Here is a 17,651-nt window from a genome sequence, read left to right as displayed (position 1 = left end):
AAAAAAAAAAAAAACAAACATGAAGATAATAGGGTGGTATTCATGCATACACACAAATTCTACTGGATATACAAAAATTCATTAAGTATGGGTTCTGTACAAGTAACTACTAACATAGACTAAAACTGAGAGGAAAAAAATACAAGGGAGGAAGTGGTAGAGAGCTCTAAAGGTCAGACAGAAGTAAATAAACAAGCATCAAGTTTGAAATAAAAATAAATAAATAAATAAATCATCAAATAGTTAAGTTATAGAACTCTTTTTCAAGGATGTATTTGAAAATATTATACCATCAAGAAGTTGCCAAGAAAAAAAAATCTGCTGTGTGCTATTAAAGACACTACCCTCTGCTTATTTCTTGTAGTCCTCTATAGGCACTCACTGCTGTGTATCGTTGCAGATTCTGGCAAAAAAAGACTTTGTTTGGCCTGATAAATCATCCCCATCAGCTAGGAACTTTCTTTTCAAATACATTTTTGCTTCAGCTATTTCTTTGGTCTCTCTCCTTCAATGACTTCATGGGCTACCTGTTTGTTTCCAGTCCTTTAGTATTCATTCAGCCTCTCAGGGTAAAACAAAACAAAACAAACACCAAAAAAAACAACAAACAAAAAACCTTCAACTACTGACTCGGTAGATCCTCTCACTGATTCTGTAAGAACTTTGGGTAAATAGCATCTGCTGAGGTGATTTATATGCATAGAACATTCGGGCTTTCTCTAATTGCTCGCACTTTCTTCCAAGAAATTTCTAACTGCATTATGAACAGTGCTTTATACCTGAACGTTAATTACAGTATTTACTTGTCACAGAAAACACTCCAGCTGCATTTAAATTCCTCTCTTGATGTTCGCTTTTCTTTTGGATTTTTTTTTTTTTAGTATTTTTTGAAAAATGCTGTTTGATAAAACTAAATATTAAAACTCCATCTTTATTTTGACTCACTCCAGCTTTCTGTTAGTAACTGACCTTTGAGAAAGAAAGAGAAAAATAGAACCCAAAAGATAGGTGACAAACAAAAAGGATGTTATAATGCACACAAAACCAGAAGTAATTGATAATGTGTTTAAAAATAATCTTTACAGAAACCGTAAATTATTACTTAGTACTAATATTCATGGATTGTGACAACTGGAAAGGATCAACATACCATCCAGACAGATTTGTTAAACTGTGTTCTGCAGCCAGTATTATTAGATCTAAATAAAGACCACCGATTTGCATGTGACAAAAAATTACTTTTCAGAAAAGCACCCAGTCTTTCTTTGAATAGATCAAAAGTCTTAGCTGTTTCTTCCAATAATTCATTACTCTTTTTATAATTTGCAGTTGGCATGCTTCAATTTTCTGTTCTGGATCAGTATGGGACACTTGTTTTGTTTCACGATGACATCTGTTTAACGTTAATTTTAAAATTATTTATATGTACTTTCAATTACTTATTATAAAATCCAAAACTTATTAGCTGCTGTGATTTTCAATGTCTGAATCAGTATCTCACCCAACTAGAAAAATATTATCCATAATTAATATAACAAACTAGCTAGAATTAATTAGGCACCTTCTCTAAAAAAAACTTGTTTTCCCTTTCGAAGACAGATTACAAAGATTAATAACTGATTCTTCTACTTACCTCTGCCTACAGATATCTCTTATGCAGGCAGCTTTAGCAATCAGCTTTTCCCACTGAGCATCTTTGTCAACAGCCAAAGAGGGCACATCTGATGTTGCCAAGAACTTCTGTAATTCTGGGTAAATTCGATCCTAGAAGAAATTTAATTTAAAATCATTATCACACCTTCTAAATTTGATGACAAGATTTTTGATTGACAGCACTTCTGCATGACTTTTAATTCCTTTTAATTATTGCATATCATAATTTGCTTTTCTTCACCATTGAAGTCTAATGCTGCCGTGAGATCTGACTGGCCTTTACAGACCAAATCTCTATTGCTACCTCATACACAGGCAAGCAAGCTATTGCCTTTTTATTAAGCTCTTGTTCTAACTGCATGCTATGTAAAACATAAAGCTGTTCCTCAAGGACAAAAAAAAAAATCCATTCTGAGACCCACTGAAATGAAAAGCAGATTTCCTGAAAGATATACTATTGAAATTCTTCACTGAAACATAATCAATAAAGGCACCACTTCCACCATTTACTTTATAGTGCTGATAATGACACATTAGTGTAAGCTATGCTTCAGAATGAATTCCCTTCCCTGGTTAGAGGAATGAAATTTACAATTTACAGTTACACGTATCTTAGTAACGTTACAAGAATTTTCCAACCTGTCTTTCCCATAAGGAGGTCATCATCCGCAAAGTAACAGCTCTAAGCTTCGGTGTGCTACCCAGCATGTGTATGGTACGTAGAATCTGAGCCACACAAACCTGAAAGATATTATTTTTAACCAAAGGTCACTGTTATTTTTTATGTCCAAGAACAACAACAAATTTACAAATTGTTAGAACCAAGTATCAAACTTAGATAACAGTCCAACCACAGTGTCAGAAAGAAGCTGGAAGTTGTTTTCCAGAGGGAAAAAACAAAAAAAAAACAAAAAAAAACCTCAGTATGCAGTGAATCCAAGAGCACCTTTTTAAAAATAATAATGATATACTACAGACAGTAAAACATAGCACACATTTCACCCTTTAACACAAATATCATATCCCATCCAAAATATTAGAAAGTTAGGCTGAAGCTTACAAATCAATTATTTTAACCAAACTGAGGATTTCTCAGTCTAAATCACTCATTCTTTTGTAAATAAATGACTGCTTATTGATACAGTTCTTATTTTCCTAACAATTTTTCATTCTGACCTTGTGTACACCCAGTGCAGGCAAGGTATACAATATATCCCTGTAGAGTGCAGGCTCCAGAGGTCTTCCCAATTTAAATATCAGAACTGGGATCAGATTTGGGACCTAAAATAAAACAAAAGCCAGAAAACAACATCAAACCTAGGTTTTTGATATGGTGTCTTACATACACGACATAAATTTTGTGAGAACAGTGTAGAAACTCCTACCTTTTTGCATTACTTTTTCTACCAATAGAAAAAAGAAAGTTTCAAAGTTTGTAATTTTATTGGTCTTTCAACTTGTTTCTTTTTAATATGTTATCATCTTGGAAGCACCTTGTTACGCATGTTCAGCTATAACTACTGCAGTAGGCTAGAATACTAACAATTGTCCCACTGTGGCAAGAAAATCAGGTAAAAATGAATGCAATTATGAATTTGGTATGTACATCAACAGATCCTTGGGGATATTTTTAAAGGCTTTCATAATCAGCAGGTATTAATTGGCCTCATTTCGGAGATTAGTAATATCCATAAGCTCTAACTTGTTAATCATTGACATAAATCCTCTTCACGTGCCATTTTTTAAAGAAATCCTTTAATGACTGGGCAGTATTATTTAAACATACCACATCACAACCAAACGCAAATGCTGCAGGTTTTGTTACCATGTACATTGTGGTGACACCATACAATGTTCTCCTTCTGAAGTGTAATGATTCTTCAGACATACCAGTCTATTAAGAATTCCTTCCATATGGGGAATTAAAATACAGAGTAAGATTCAGCTACTTAAATTGCATATTTATAGCTATTCATATGTCCTCCACTCCTTGAACATCAGAGCATTAATAGCAAGAAGTTCAACATTTCCTCTCCAATTTCCATAATACAGTCATTTTTACTTGAAACTTCCATAACAGGCATACTGAAAGGAACCTCAAGTGAAAATGGTATATTAACAAACATAATAAATCATGGAAGAAATTATTCCAAGTGAGTTCTGATATTACAAAGGAATTCTGATGATGCTACTATCATAACCCTCAAACACATCATAATTCAATGTAATTTACTCAATTTTCCTAGTGTATCATAGTAGAAGATTGTCACAGCGGTTTCCCTGAAGTGAAAAGAAGACTTTTTTTTAACCATCATTGCCCTTTTAATTTATACCTGTTTTCTGTACTTTCAGACCTGCACAAAAAATTCCAAAAGCCTTGTGGGTATGTTTGTTTGCTTTGTTTTCCTTGTGAAGATTCTAATGTAAAATTAAATCTACTCATGATGGGCTTGGTTTTTTTCCACTTGATTCCACGGATGCTTAAAAGCAATTGCACAGCACTGATTCACACTCTGCCCTTATACAATAGTAATGATTTTCACTTAATCACATCGGTTAAACTTCCACAGATAAAACTTGTATCAAAAGATAATGTCATTCTCAAAAGCAGAAAAGCCAACTAGGAAATTTGATATTTAGCAATAACAAATACACACAATCATTTTTAATTCTTTCAGCTTTCATAACTTTTCCTTAAATGGTAAACGATGTATAGAGTTCTCCATTTCACTTTTGTTGTTTACCTCTGGAGTGGGGCTTACTTATTCCAAGCCTTTCCTCTAGAGTGGGGCTTATTTATTCCAAGCCTTATTTTCCTCTGTAAACTTAAAGTATCATAACTTTAGAAAACTCAGGAGGTCCAAAGCAGGAGAATAAACGTATATGAAATGCCACACATACAGGGCTGAACTGAAAGACTGAGCAACTGTCAAAAACAGTCTTTAAGAGACCAGATCCCATTTTCAATCCAGTCTATAATTCAGTGATCATAAATCTCAATTTTTTTCCTGGTGAAACTGACCCTTTATGTATGTAAGTGGTTTATACATACTGTGGGTCAAAAAAAAAAAACACAAACAAACAAACCACATTAATGGGAAATCCCACTACAGCATTTTCTCAATATGCGTTTTTACATGAGCAGATATTTTCAGAAGATAAAACTTTTCACTGTACAAAGGTCCATCTCAGTCCACGGAAGTCACTAAACTTCTGACACAGCAAGAATAATAAACAGAAATCCAAGAGCTCAGGGACTTTGCATCCTTCCATCCGCAATTACTGATTCTGAAGTACAGACCACAAAAATACCATTTGTCCTTCAAGACAGCACTACTTTTTATAATTGAGCAATTCAAATCTGTACTTCCAGAAATTTAAAAGTTTTGTTCTGGAATCTATAGTTAATTCATAAGAAATTAACTACAATACATTATTTATTCAAGTTTCACAAGTACCGCTTGGCATTTATAAATTAAATGAATTCCTTTATTTACCCCAAGATCTCCTGACATTTTTGATTAAGGCAGTAGTTCTGGCTCCCCTCCATTTCCCAAGATTGTTGTCTACCCTTTGTAGAAGTAGTCATCACCTGCCTAGACAGAGGAGTGGCTCTACTGTAAAGTTTTCAAAGCAAAAAAAATCAATAAAGGTAGCTGAGAATTTATGGTAGTATTCATTTGTGCAAACTTCCATATCCAGGAGCATTTTCAGTAAAAACTTAACAGTGCCTTGCTTTTTCTCCCCTGCTTATTCCAAACTGAAAGCATCCTCTTTTGGACAGAAGGCAAGTGGGGCAGTTTTACAGCTTTTTGAAGAAATTAGATTTTTGAGGTTCATACCTTTCACATAAAAACAGAATGGCTGAAAAAGAGCAAAATAGAAATAAGGTAGCAGCAGAGATACAGATGAGGGTAGAATCTGTTGAGCTAAAACTGAACTACTATTTGTGCTTCACATGCAAAGAGACAACATTCACTTCTCCAATTATAGGCACATAATGACTAGTTTTCTAAATAAAAGCTGTAGGAGCAAGTATTCTTCCTTTAGAAGGATTAAAGATTTTTACACACAGGAAATGTAAATTACAAATGGGTTAATTAAACTTTCTGTCTTAAACATGACAAGGCCTGATAGATTTATGGAAACAGCAGACCAAAATCCAATATATTTCAAAATACATCAATTAATTTTCAGAATTTCAGACATAATTAAGTTGAAAATACTTGTTTACCTGCTCCTGCATATCTTCTAGTATATATCAATATACAACGTGGTGGTGATAGAGAATAGCATATCTGAATATCCAGAGCTATAAGTGACAAATTTAGCATCTGAAGCATCTCTCTGGATTTGTCTTTATTAATTTTTTTTGTTTTGCTTCCTCTGCCTGAAACCTAAATCTATAATAGACACTACTATTACTTTATAGTGAGAGGTAAAACAGATGAGCCACAAGAAACATAAAACCATATGTTGTGGGTGACAGTATCTTAATTCTTCAGTAGTCTGCCCCAACACGAACATTCCCAACCAGACTTCTTAACCAACATTCTCCTTGGCTGAACCTTGTCTCAGCAGCCTCAATAGCCTAAGACAGTTGTAGACAGATAAATTTACTTCTACACTACCATTAACAGTATAAAGTAACACCATCTTCATGACAATTCAAGGCAGGAGAGGTATAACAAGAAGTAACATACTTCTAAGCATAACATACTCCCTGTGAAGCAACATAACTCATGGTTCTTTGATGTTCTCATATTTTCTCTCATATGACAACATATCTAAACCTCACACTGATTTCAGACCTATCACATGGGTATACACCACAGAATTCAAAGTAGTGACTCCTCGCAAAATCCATCTCACAGCATCACCTTGGAATAAGGCTTTAATGTAACCTGTAGAAGGGAACTGAGGACTTAGTCTTTACCTCCTCCAAAATTCTCTGAACTACCTTTTTTTCTCTGTTCATAGCAAGTCTGTTTTTATTCTGTAGTGTTCTCAGCATAGCTCAACTGCTGTTTCAGGCACAGGTAGCAGTTGGGATCCTTCTCCCCCAGTCTCTGGAGGCTATCCTGAATTTATGCTCCTACCATGTGCCTTAATCAGAATATTCCTCCTAGCTTAAATGTCTTTGAAATGCCTTGTCATACTTTCAAGACTGTCATGTCATAATGTTTTATTAATCCTCCACCACATTCAGTATTTTTTGTTATCACAATATTCTTTGAAGTACAACAGCAAGTGGGAGAAGTAAGTAGCTCCAAGCCCATCAGCATGTGGCAGGGTTTAATTAAATTTAATTAATTAATTCTAGGCCCACTCAAAATCCAATAATAACATCTGCATTGACATTGAAAAACAGAAAATAAAAACTTCTTCCAAAACATGACATTTAATTCATTGCTTTCCCTTCCCACCTCCAAACCAATGATTTGTTTAGCCTAACCTATGCACAACACTGTTGTGTTCTGCACTTGACCCATGCCAAAAGGACAAAAGCAATGCCTAAAAGACAAGGATGTTCATTACTACACAGGAAGAGAACATCTTCAAATCAAGAGCATGTTTTGGCTAAGTCAAATCTTAGGAAATGGGAATTTTGCAGAGAAACCAAATAATAAAGGAAGAAAAAAAACACCTTGAAGCTAGGAACTCTGGTAGATGTAAGTAGGTTTATTTCTGGGCACCTGTTGTAACTTGAGTGTTAAGAAAAAAAATAAATCACCCACTGGTTTACTGTTACCTAAATCTTACAAGTAATCTAAGGTAAATTCTTGGTGATAAACAATGGTCATTCCATACGTCCAGGTGGGACGATTGTTAACACTGACCTTAACTATTATAAGTCCAGAAGTCATCAGTTAGATCACCGCATGCTCTTTCACTGAGATACACAGTCTTCCATACAACTGTTAGCATAGCATAATGTGTTAACAGAGAAGAAAAGTCTTCTATTAACATTATCCAAAATATTTGGCATGCAGCAGTATGCCTGGAATACACTCAATTCTGAGGATAAGAGGGTTTTGTTATTTCTTTAAACCATATCCATCCCTGATTAACGCTGTCATTGGTTTGTGCTGTGGTGCACAGAAAAGCTGTATCAGTAAGAGAGATGTCAGATGTGTCTTTACAGTGCTCAACCTTCTTATCTAAGCTACTTCCTATGGATCTCTCCCATCTTTGGCTGACAGACAGGGCCTTACACTACTCCATTGGGTCTTAAGCTAGCTTTCTAACCAATAGGCTATTTCCTGCACTTTTTTTCAGTTACAGCAGCAATGGACTATGCAAATGACAATCAGACTGAATGACATGCAAAATAAATGACATTCAAAAGAAATAACATTATTAATTTTTAGTTATAAAAGCATTCGAATCCTTTAAAATCAGCCTGATCAGGCCTAACCTTCCTCAGCCGCGATGAGAAGTTCATTCCAACTCCTGGGTACATTAACTTTCTAGTTATGAAGTTTATTCTACACTAAGTTCAATACACCGAACTCTCAAGGAATTATGAAGCACTTGCAACTATAAGGACAGTTAATTATTTCCTTACAGGTATTGTCCTTTAAATGTACTTGTTTTTAACTTTACATTCCAGTTATAAGATCAGGAGAAAAACAAAATGTTCCTGGACAGCAAAACTGCTCCTCTTTCACTCAGGCAATGGACAAATAATGCTGGGACTAATTTCTGTATTACATCTATGCTAAATCAAAGGCTTAACACTCCAAAAAACTGACATCAACTCAGCACACAGGAAACGGCTCCAGAGGCAGAGAGGCACACTGCCCAGCAGCAGTGCCTCCTGCATCCCCTCCCTCCCAGAGGATGCGAACATAAGGCTAAACCTCTCATTATCTGTCTGACAAAGGGTTTCAAGACTCTAGATTTTATTAGTAATGATTTGCACCTCAAAAATTACGCCCAGGTATGCAAACACCTGATACGAGTCAAGTAAAGGGCTAAGATTAAACATATCAGAAAAAATGTCCTATTTATTAACAGGACTAATGACTTAATGACTGCTCTCACTCTGCAATTTGATCTGATTTCTTCCCCCCCCACCCCCCCCCTTTTTTTTTTTTAAGCTACGGGACAATTTTTCTTCTTCAAAAACACAAGCTATGGGAGGACTGTTGGGAAGGAAGATGATTCTTCTCCTCTTCTGTTCACATTTCCTTACACCTTATGGAAGGGAAATTGTTTCTTGTGCCAAAATAAAATAAAAACAATAAAATAAACAAAGTAAAAGACCGAAAATAGTAAATGCTGCGTCCAAAAGGAACAACCCATTTCAAACAATGTAATCCAAATATGTATTAGTAATGCTGTCCCCACGTTAACTACTAGACGTAGGGTATCACTTTACTTGATTTAGGCCACAAACTCTTTGCTTGAATACCTATTTTGGATGTTTCTTTCTGGTCAATACTAACACTAAGAGATCACTCCAGACCGCTTCCCCCCTCCCCCAAGAGCCAACTGAAAATGCACAAAATGTCACAGAACCACAGAATGGCTGAGGCTGGAAGGAACCTGTGAAGATCATCTAGTCCAACCCCCCTGCCAAGCAGGATCATCCAGAGCACATCATGCAGGGTGGCATCCAGACGGGTTTTGAATATCTCCAGAGAAGGAGACTGCACAACCTCTCTGGGCAACCTGTTCCAGTGCTCTGCCACCCTCAGAGTAAAGAAGTGCCCCCTCATTGAGCTGGAAACTCCTGTGCTTCAGTTTGTGCCTGTTGCCTCTTGTCAGCAGGCACCACTGAAAAGGGTCCGCCACTGCAACGTGTTCCTGGTTTTACTTCTAGGAAACGTAGGTCTGAATTTTGGAGATGAGGTAGGAATAACCTAGTTTTTCCAGTAGGCAAGAGACAAGTGAGCCAGTTTTTCAGTGGTTCCAGTGACCAGGTTTTCAACAGTGTTCAGCACTCTGGCACTTCTTGCTCCATTGAGCAAAACAAAAATATTGAACAGTACACACATCTGAGAACTGGTTCCTTCATTTCAGTGCACAACTGTAAATAAACTTCTGTTTATAAAGGCTGCAAAATAAACCATTCTCAAAAAACAGAAGCACTTTTTAAGAGAACATAAGCAAGGTTTTCAAAAATTACACATACTCCATTATGATCTCAACCAATAAACCTCAACCATGAAGAACCTGTCTACAAGATCAGACTACAACAAGATCATTCCCCAACAGCTGCTCCCAAAGTTCACATAATGAGACGTGGAACAATACCATCAGGCATGACTTGAGCAAGCCAAATCTATTTCAACAGATCCTTAAACCCGGTCTCCTTCTGAGTAAAAAAGTATTTTGATTTTTTCTTCCACTCTCACTCCTAAAGATCATGAAATCATCTTTGGATGTAGTCCCCTAAAGTATTTCATTCCAGCCGTTGAAAGACTGTAAAAGAATGGATGTCCTCTAGAGCCTCATAATCCTCTAATAATGGTAATACATCTCTTGCTACTATTCACCAGTGACCTCTCAGTCAGACGATTTAATTTCTTCTCCTGCAGCACGGCTGGTTTCACACAGAGTGTAATAACAGTTTTTGCACAACAAGAAAATTCATCCGATTAGAAGGACTATATTAAGTCTTTAATGAACAGCATGTGTCAGTGCAGCCTCTGCAGTCATTTGATTTAAGGCAGCCTAAAAGCCCACACACTACTCTTCATTCATCAGCCTTTTAAAAAGATTTCTGGACTTTCTTCAACAATGTTTCTGACCATTACTCCAAAATGCATCAGCTAAAAATGGATCTAATATAATTGCTCATCACAGAACACAAAAAGGTTTTCAAGCTTTTATTAAGTGGTGAAGGACATAACACACTGTATATACACTGAAGTCCTCTGGAAAGGACTTCATGGGAAGGATAAGGAAAAAAATAATAAACAAAACTGGAAAAATGCCTGCAAAACCAGTTATACTAATTATTTTTAAACCTAGCACAGCTTTTGAAATGCTCTATTAATTTATCCCAGTGACTATGGGCTCTTCATAAGAACAATATTCCGTGTGGCGATGGAGATCTTGTTTGTGAACCTGACGTGTAGAGCTGTAATAAATGTGAAAACTATATAAATGATAACATTCTAGAAGTGCATTTCCTGTTTCTGACTCTGTTTTCTCTGGAAACAGGATTCTTCAACTCAGATTTTGCATTGCAATCACTTGTGGCTTTTCTATTCAGTATTCACAGCTATCAGCTCTAATTGTCTAAACCACAAAATAACAGAACTTCACTGGCAGAATACCTTAGCACTTTCACATATTCTGCTGTAGTACAGGAGGTAGTCCATAGTTTGTCTGCAAAGCTCACACTTTTTCATTTTGCCCCGTGGACATTTTATTTACCTTTTGCAGTACTAAACTATGAGGTCTGTTAGCCCAAGTTTACTTTCTTTACTTTTCTTTTCACCGACTATCAAAGTAATGAGTTATTCCTCCCATACATGAGGAGGATGCTTTCTCCAATGCTTTCCAATGCTTTCTCCCCCAAATACTTTAACTCCAAGAGAAAGACAAGCCCTAGATAATTGTTCCTGCCTCAGAGAGAGCACTGCACCTACAATAAACAACATGATAACCTTTCATTGCACTGCTGTACTGCACTGTAATCTCTTTGGAGCCATTAAGCAGACTCAGAACTAAAATAACTTGCAGAGTCATGACAAGTGCCAGGTGATCCCAAGTTCAACTAAGCCAGGCAATAAGTCCCAGTTTTAAAAGCATTAAGATCTTTCAGAATAAAGAATATTATTTAGAAGGCAGTAATGCATTAGATAGTGCTAACAGAGGAATATGCAAGTCTCCTTGGCTGCACTTAAGTAAGGACTGAGAAGGGAATCATCAAACCAAACACACTATTCTTCTCACTCCCAATTTCCAAAACATTACCCATCCAAGCAGCAGCTATATTACTAATTATACTGATTGCTTTATGTGATACTACTAAGAAGACATCTGAATACTTTACATATTTTGCAGCAAAGTATTTGAAAGTCCAGAGTAATTTAAAAGACTAAAAATTCACCATTTGCAGTCCCTATTAGCAAGTGAAATGTTCCCCAGTTAGAGGTGATCAACAGTTTATGGCTTGCGTTTTGCATTTTAAACAATTTCTAATTCACATGGACTTCTACTGATCATTACGGACACAAAAAAACACGATACAGTTTCAGCTTCCCTTTACAATTGTACCTGGGCAAAAGCTGTTTTTCCCGATGAAGGACTTTCTCACCAGAATGAAAGGCTTCTTAGTTCTGATGTAGACAGACCATCATCATTAGCTCAAGAGGCTGTATTCATCAGTCAATCTTATTTACTGCATTGGTCCACAAAAACTTCGCCTTAAATCAGCAGAACTTGACAAAGTAAATAAATTCACTAACATCTTGCTATACAACAACTTCGGGTTAATTCTGTTCCCTGTATCTGTCAAAAGCTTCTGCAGCTCTGCTGACTTGCATTTGCATTTGTTTCTAAAACTGTTAATTTAAAGTCAGTTGTGCTATCCCCTATTGCAGCAGTGAAATTCAGAGCAGAATCATTCCCAACAGCCACAGCTCAGGCCATGCTGCCCAGGTGTCATATTACTTCTGTCATATTTTTTCAGCAGGTTAGTGCTTCTTTTAATCACTATCAAATTACATTCTGAACAACTACATCAAATTGTTAATAAACAAAGCATTATGCCTTTACTCTTTCAGTGTCTTCAATATGTTACTGACTCATCACAGAACTCAAAGAACTACCGCAGCAAGCCAAGTTTGAGATGGCCTGAAGACAAGAACAGGAGAACCAAAGTAAAAAGCCTGAGCTACCTTGATGGTTTTCACATAGTCAACCAGTCACAAGAAGAAAACTGGCTTATGAACAGCACTTCGGATCAGAAATGAAGAAAAGTTTCTCAGAATAGGACAGACATATGTCTACTGCAGGTCTACTACAGCCAAACTTGCCTACCCTTTTCCTTGACAATAATCAACTCATTTACAAAGCCTAGAGCCTGTATTCCTGCTTATAGAGTATTTAGCAGACACAGCAAAACAGTCACAGTTGGGGTGTGCTGCTCATACTAGTTCTGAATGCTTACAGAAAGAGATTTACAAGAAGAAACTACATTAAAGATGCGGCACAGGTTGCCCTCCACAAGCACTGCTGTGCTTTTACAAGTGCAATTCACTTTGCTTGCTCCTGCCCCTTGAATAGAATTAGGTGCTTCCGAATTAAAGTGAGGAAATAAAGTTCTAATAACTACCTTGCCAAAAAAGCTATGCCAATAAAGCACCTATAAGCTACCTTAAGCTTTCCATTCTCTCTCTCCAAAAAGAGTCTCATGCAGTTACAAAAGAATATGCATCTGGGAAAGTGATTTCTGACTGCTGCCTTAGGATCTCATTAGCATGGTCACACCACAACTTTTCATTACCTGCAAGTTTTACAGTCTTCCCCTTGGCATTGATTAGCCTCACTTCTTTCCCATCAAACATGTTTGTAAGCAGCATGTAAGAAATAGAAGTGTTATTTTCCAGCAATACAATCCTATTCCTAACCTGCTTGCTCATTAAAAGATTGCTTTTATGTCTCCTGGAGGTGAGACATGAGAAATTGTATCCTTTTACTCTGCCACATTTCCAGCTTGCACTTAAACATTCTTGTCAATATTTCATGCACCACAAGCTTGTAACCAGCACAATAAGCTACCTTTTAATAAGGGCTAAAATACCATAAGGTAAGGCAGGCCACTACTACAGTTGGTCAAAAAAGTCTTAACTGGCAATGCATTTCATACAATGCCCCCCTGAAGTCCATTATACCTCATGTAACCCAAAACCCCAGACCCCTGAAGACTACGCTCACGTATGAAACACTTGTAACAGAAACCTGTTAGCAATGCCTGGAATGGATGAGGGAAGATCAGTGGATATCGTCTTCCTGGACTTCAGTATAGCACACCTCCTTGGACACAACCCTCTGTAAGATCCCCATAGGCAAGTTGTTGATGTATGGGCTGGATGAGCAGTGAGGTGGATCAAAAACTGTCTGAATGGCCAGAGGTTAGTGATCGGCAGAACCAAATCTAGCTGGGAGGCCAGTAACTAGCACTGTACCCCAGGGGTCAATACTGGGTCCAGTCCTGTTTAACATCTCTATTAACAGACTGGAGGATGGGTCAGAGTGCACCCGCAGCAAGTCTGCAGATGACACAAAACTGAGAGGAGTGGCTGATAAACCAGAGGGTTGTGCTGCCATCCAGAGGAACATGGGCAAGCTGGAGAAGTGGTCTGACAGGAACCTCATGGAGTTCAACATGAAGTGTAAAGTTCTGCACCTGAGGAGAAACCCCAGGCACGAGCACATGCTGGAGGCCAGCCAGCTGCAAAGCAGCTTTGCAGAAAGGGACCCTGGAGTCCTGGTGGACTCCAAGTTCAGCATGAATCAGCACAGCACCCCCGCCAGAGACATACCTAATGGTATTTTTGGCTACATCAGGCAATGTTTGGCCAGCAGGTCAAGAGAGGCAATCCTTGCCCTCTACTGAGCACTGGTGAGGCCACATCTGAAGTACTGTGTCCAGTACAGTACTGGGGCCCCCAGTACACGGGAGACCTAGACATACTGGAAAGAGTCCAAGATGATCAAGGGAAGACCTCTGCTATGAGGAGAGGCTGAGAGAGCTGGGAAATCTTGAGCCTGGAGAAAAGGACGCTCAGGGAGGATCAGTGTGGATATATACCTGAAGAAAGAGTGCAAAAAATGGAGCCAGGCTCATTTCAGTGGTGCCTAGTGACAGGACAAGAGGCAATGGACAAAAACTGAAACACAGGAGGTTCTGTTCTAAATATCACGGAGCATTTTTTCACTGTGAAGCTGACTGAGCACCAGAAGATGTTGCCCAGAGAGGCTGTGGAGTCTCTATCCTTTGATATATTTAAAAGACATCTGGACACAGCCCTGGGCTAGCTCCTCTAAGTGGCTGTGCTGGAGCAGAGGCGTTGGACCAGATGACCTCCATTGGTCCCTTTCAACCTCAACCATTCTGCAATTCTGTAACGCAGAAAACTTTTTTTTTTTTTTTAGGAACTTTTAGTGCTTATTTCTTCCTGCCAGACAGAGCAATTACGATCCCGTATGTTTTACTATAAGGTTTTAAACAACACGCAGCATTGGTATTTTCACTTAAACAGAGTGGCAAAAAAGCTGTGTCAAATTAAAAGGAAACCAAGCATTACTTGGAGCAGCAAAACCATCTTCAAATGCCCTCTTGCCACAGCCGAGAAAAGCTTTTGCTCTGAGAATAGTGTTGTGCAAGCATGCAGGCAAATCAGAACTTAAGTTTGTTTGTTTGTTTTTTCCCACACACTTTTTAGTTCTCCTCTGCTTTATGTTATTTAGCCAACCTCTGGAAAGAAGAGGTACATAACTACAACAGAACAGAAGGATTTTAAATCTGTAGTTTTAGATAAAGAATTAATTTATGTGCAAGAAAATAGCAATCTTTACAAGAAAATAAGAAAAGATCATGAAATGGACAAAGAAAGAATGGCAGAAATATCCACAAAAGAGATGAACTACTTCATTTTGTGTATTACTGCCAGGTGCTTAGCTATGAGGAGTCAGTTCTAACTTGCAGTATCTCATCATTTCCACTGAATCCAGATCTGTAACATCCCACGGCAGCTTTTCCACACATGATTCAAGGAGTATACCAAGGACACTGAACAAATATTTCAAAAGAAACAGTCTGGGAACTAGGTCCTGTTCTTATTTTGAATTGTAAATAAACTGTGTAACCTTGCAGGTGGTTCTTAAAAAGTTCAATAAATATCAACACTGAGATTCAAGATTTGTATAAACAATATTATTTTGACACTGTAATCACCTGTATATACACAAAAATGAAATACTACGTTACTAACATTAGCTTAATAGCAGCAGCATGCACAGGACAAAACAGGAACTACAAAATACAATAAAATGAACAAAGCTCAGCACTTCTCTAATTAATTCACGTACAACAGGCACTAATATACTCCAACAGTAAATTGATCAGAGACCTTCTTCAATCTAATTGATGGCTACTTGTGGTTTGAAGTGTGCAACAGCTGTGTTGCAGACAGCTCAAGTTGATTGCATTCTTCAGTTCAGTTTGCAATTTTCTCTGCTATTATACCTGTTGCCAATATGCTACATCCATTGTTTTCTTCCAGACCAAAAAGAAAAGTCAATACTATAGCTACAGACACCACAATTAAACGCCCTTTTAATGACACGTAAAACATTCCTTTTTAAATTTATCCCTCCAAATGATTAAGTCTATTTCACTAAGCTGTAGTGAGAAATGCCATGAGTTAAACATATTTGGAAGTTACCCACTTCTTGGAAACCCAACTACACTGTAGAACAATGCATCCAAAGGCTTTTTGTTGCTTTGGCTAAGATGTAAATAATACAATTTCCTTCCCCCCAAATAATGATCTTACAGTTTGAGTAAACAAACACATTCTACACATTCTTCCATGCCTACATAATGCTCACAGTCCTGATGAGTAATTACACAGCAGAAGTCCACAACTTTTTTCAGACTAAAAAACAGACTTTTTAATCTGTTACTGTGTGTCTGAACAAAAGTCAGAATTACTTCTGTCTTGGTTACAGCTTGAATAGAGTTAATTTTCCTCCTAGTAGCTGGTATGGTGCTGTGTTTTGGGTTTAGGCTGAGAATAATGCTGATAACACACCAATGTTTTAGTTGCTGCAGAGCAGCACTCACACAGAGCCAAGGCCTTTTCAGCTCCTTGTGCAGACCTGCCAGCGAGGAGCCTGGGGGTGCTCCAGGAGCTGGGGGGGACACAGCCATGACAGCTGGCCCAGGCTGGCCAAAGGGGTGTCCCACACCGTGTGGTGTCATGCTGAACAATAAACTGGGGTGGCTGGCCAGAGGGTGGGGGGTGGGTGAGGAAAGTGTGGGTGGTGCTGTGCGGGGACAGGCTGGGCATCAGTCAGCAGGTGGTGAGCAATAGCATTGGGCATCACTTGCTTTGTACATGCTTTTACTATTTTCATTACCATCTTTCCCTTCCTTTTCTGCCCTATTAAACTGTCTTTATCTCAACCCACAAGCTTTTACCTTCCCTCCCTTCCCCCCTGCAGGTCCCTATCCCACTGGGTAGGGGGTGGGGGGAACACTGAGTGAATGCCTGTATGGTGCTTAGCTGCCTGTTGGGTTAAACCACAACATTGCCACATATGATCCAATAAAAAAAATATCTGAGTCTTTAATGTTACCACATGCTAAGTGTGTAGACATATGAAACAAACAACAACCCTTTGAAATAGCGTCTTTCAAGCCCTGAATCCCTGACCCAGGAGACAAGAGAAAGTCTAGAGAAAGGAAGCCTTTCTCTTGGTTGAAAAGAATGAGGTTGGAGATCATTTAGGCAAAGCTGACATCCATTAAGCCCACGTGCCCTGATGGGATGCACCCACAAGTGCTGAGGGAGCTGGCTAACATCATTGCCAGGATGCTCTTGACTGCCTTTGAAAGGTCATGACAGTCAGGAGAGATGCCAGAGGACTGGAATAACACAAATGTCACCCCAGTCTTCAAAAAGGGGCAAGAAGAAGGACCCAAGGAACTAAAGGGCAGCCAGCCTCACTCAGTCCCTGAAACAGCTCATCTTGGAGGCCATCTTTTGTGGGAGTATCACCATGGGGGTCGACAAGCCCCTTGGTTGGTGATAACATCGGACTCCTGACGATGAAGCCATGAGGAATGTAAACGAGTTAGAGGGAACAAAGAAGGGTGATTCAGGAGACGCCTTGCTGTCTTAATGATTGGAGAACAAGCTGTTTAAGACATGGAAATGGCTAAATGCTTGCTGTTGCCGGGCAAACTTGTTAACCAACGAACAGCTAGTGGTAAAGTAGCACTTGTAGAGCTAATGGTATAAGAAGGG

General features: G+C 38.2%; 1 protein-coding gene across 1 annotated transcript in view; it reads right to left on the bottom strand.

Moving 5' to 3' along the window:
- FOCAD (focadhesin) overlaps window positions 1-17,651 on the bottom strand; it is a 116,883-nt gene that overhangs the window by 62,557 nt on the left and 36,675 nt on the right. The window contains 3 exon segments of the mRNA XM_050716575.1: window positions 1,634-1,764; window positions 2,293-2,394; window positions 2,830-2,934. Of these exon segments, the coding sequence (XP_050572532.1) occupies window positions 1,634-1,764; window positions 2,293-2,394; window positions 2,830-2,934 (338 nt within the window).

Source organism: Cygnus atratus, chromosome Z (genome assembly GCF_013377495.2).
Source record: "Cygnus atratus isolate AKBS03 ecotype Queensland, Australia chromosome Z, CAtr_DNAZoo_HiC_assembly, whole genome shotgun sequence".
Lineage (NCBI taxonomy): Eukaryota > Metazoa > Chordata > Aves > Anseriformes > Anatidae > Cygnus > Cygnus atratus.
This window is presented reverse-complemented; position numbering and strand designations above follow the sequence as displayed.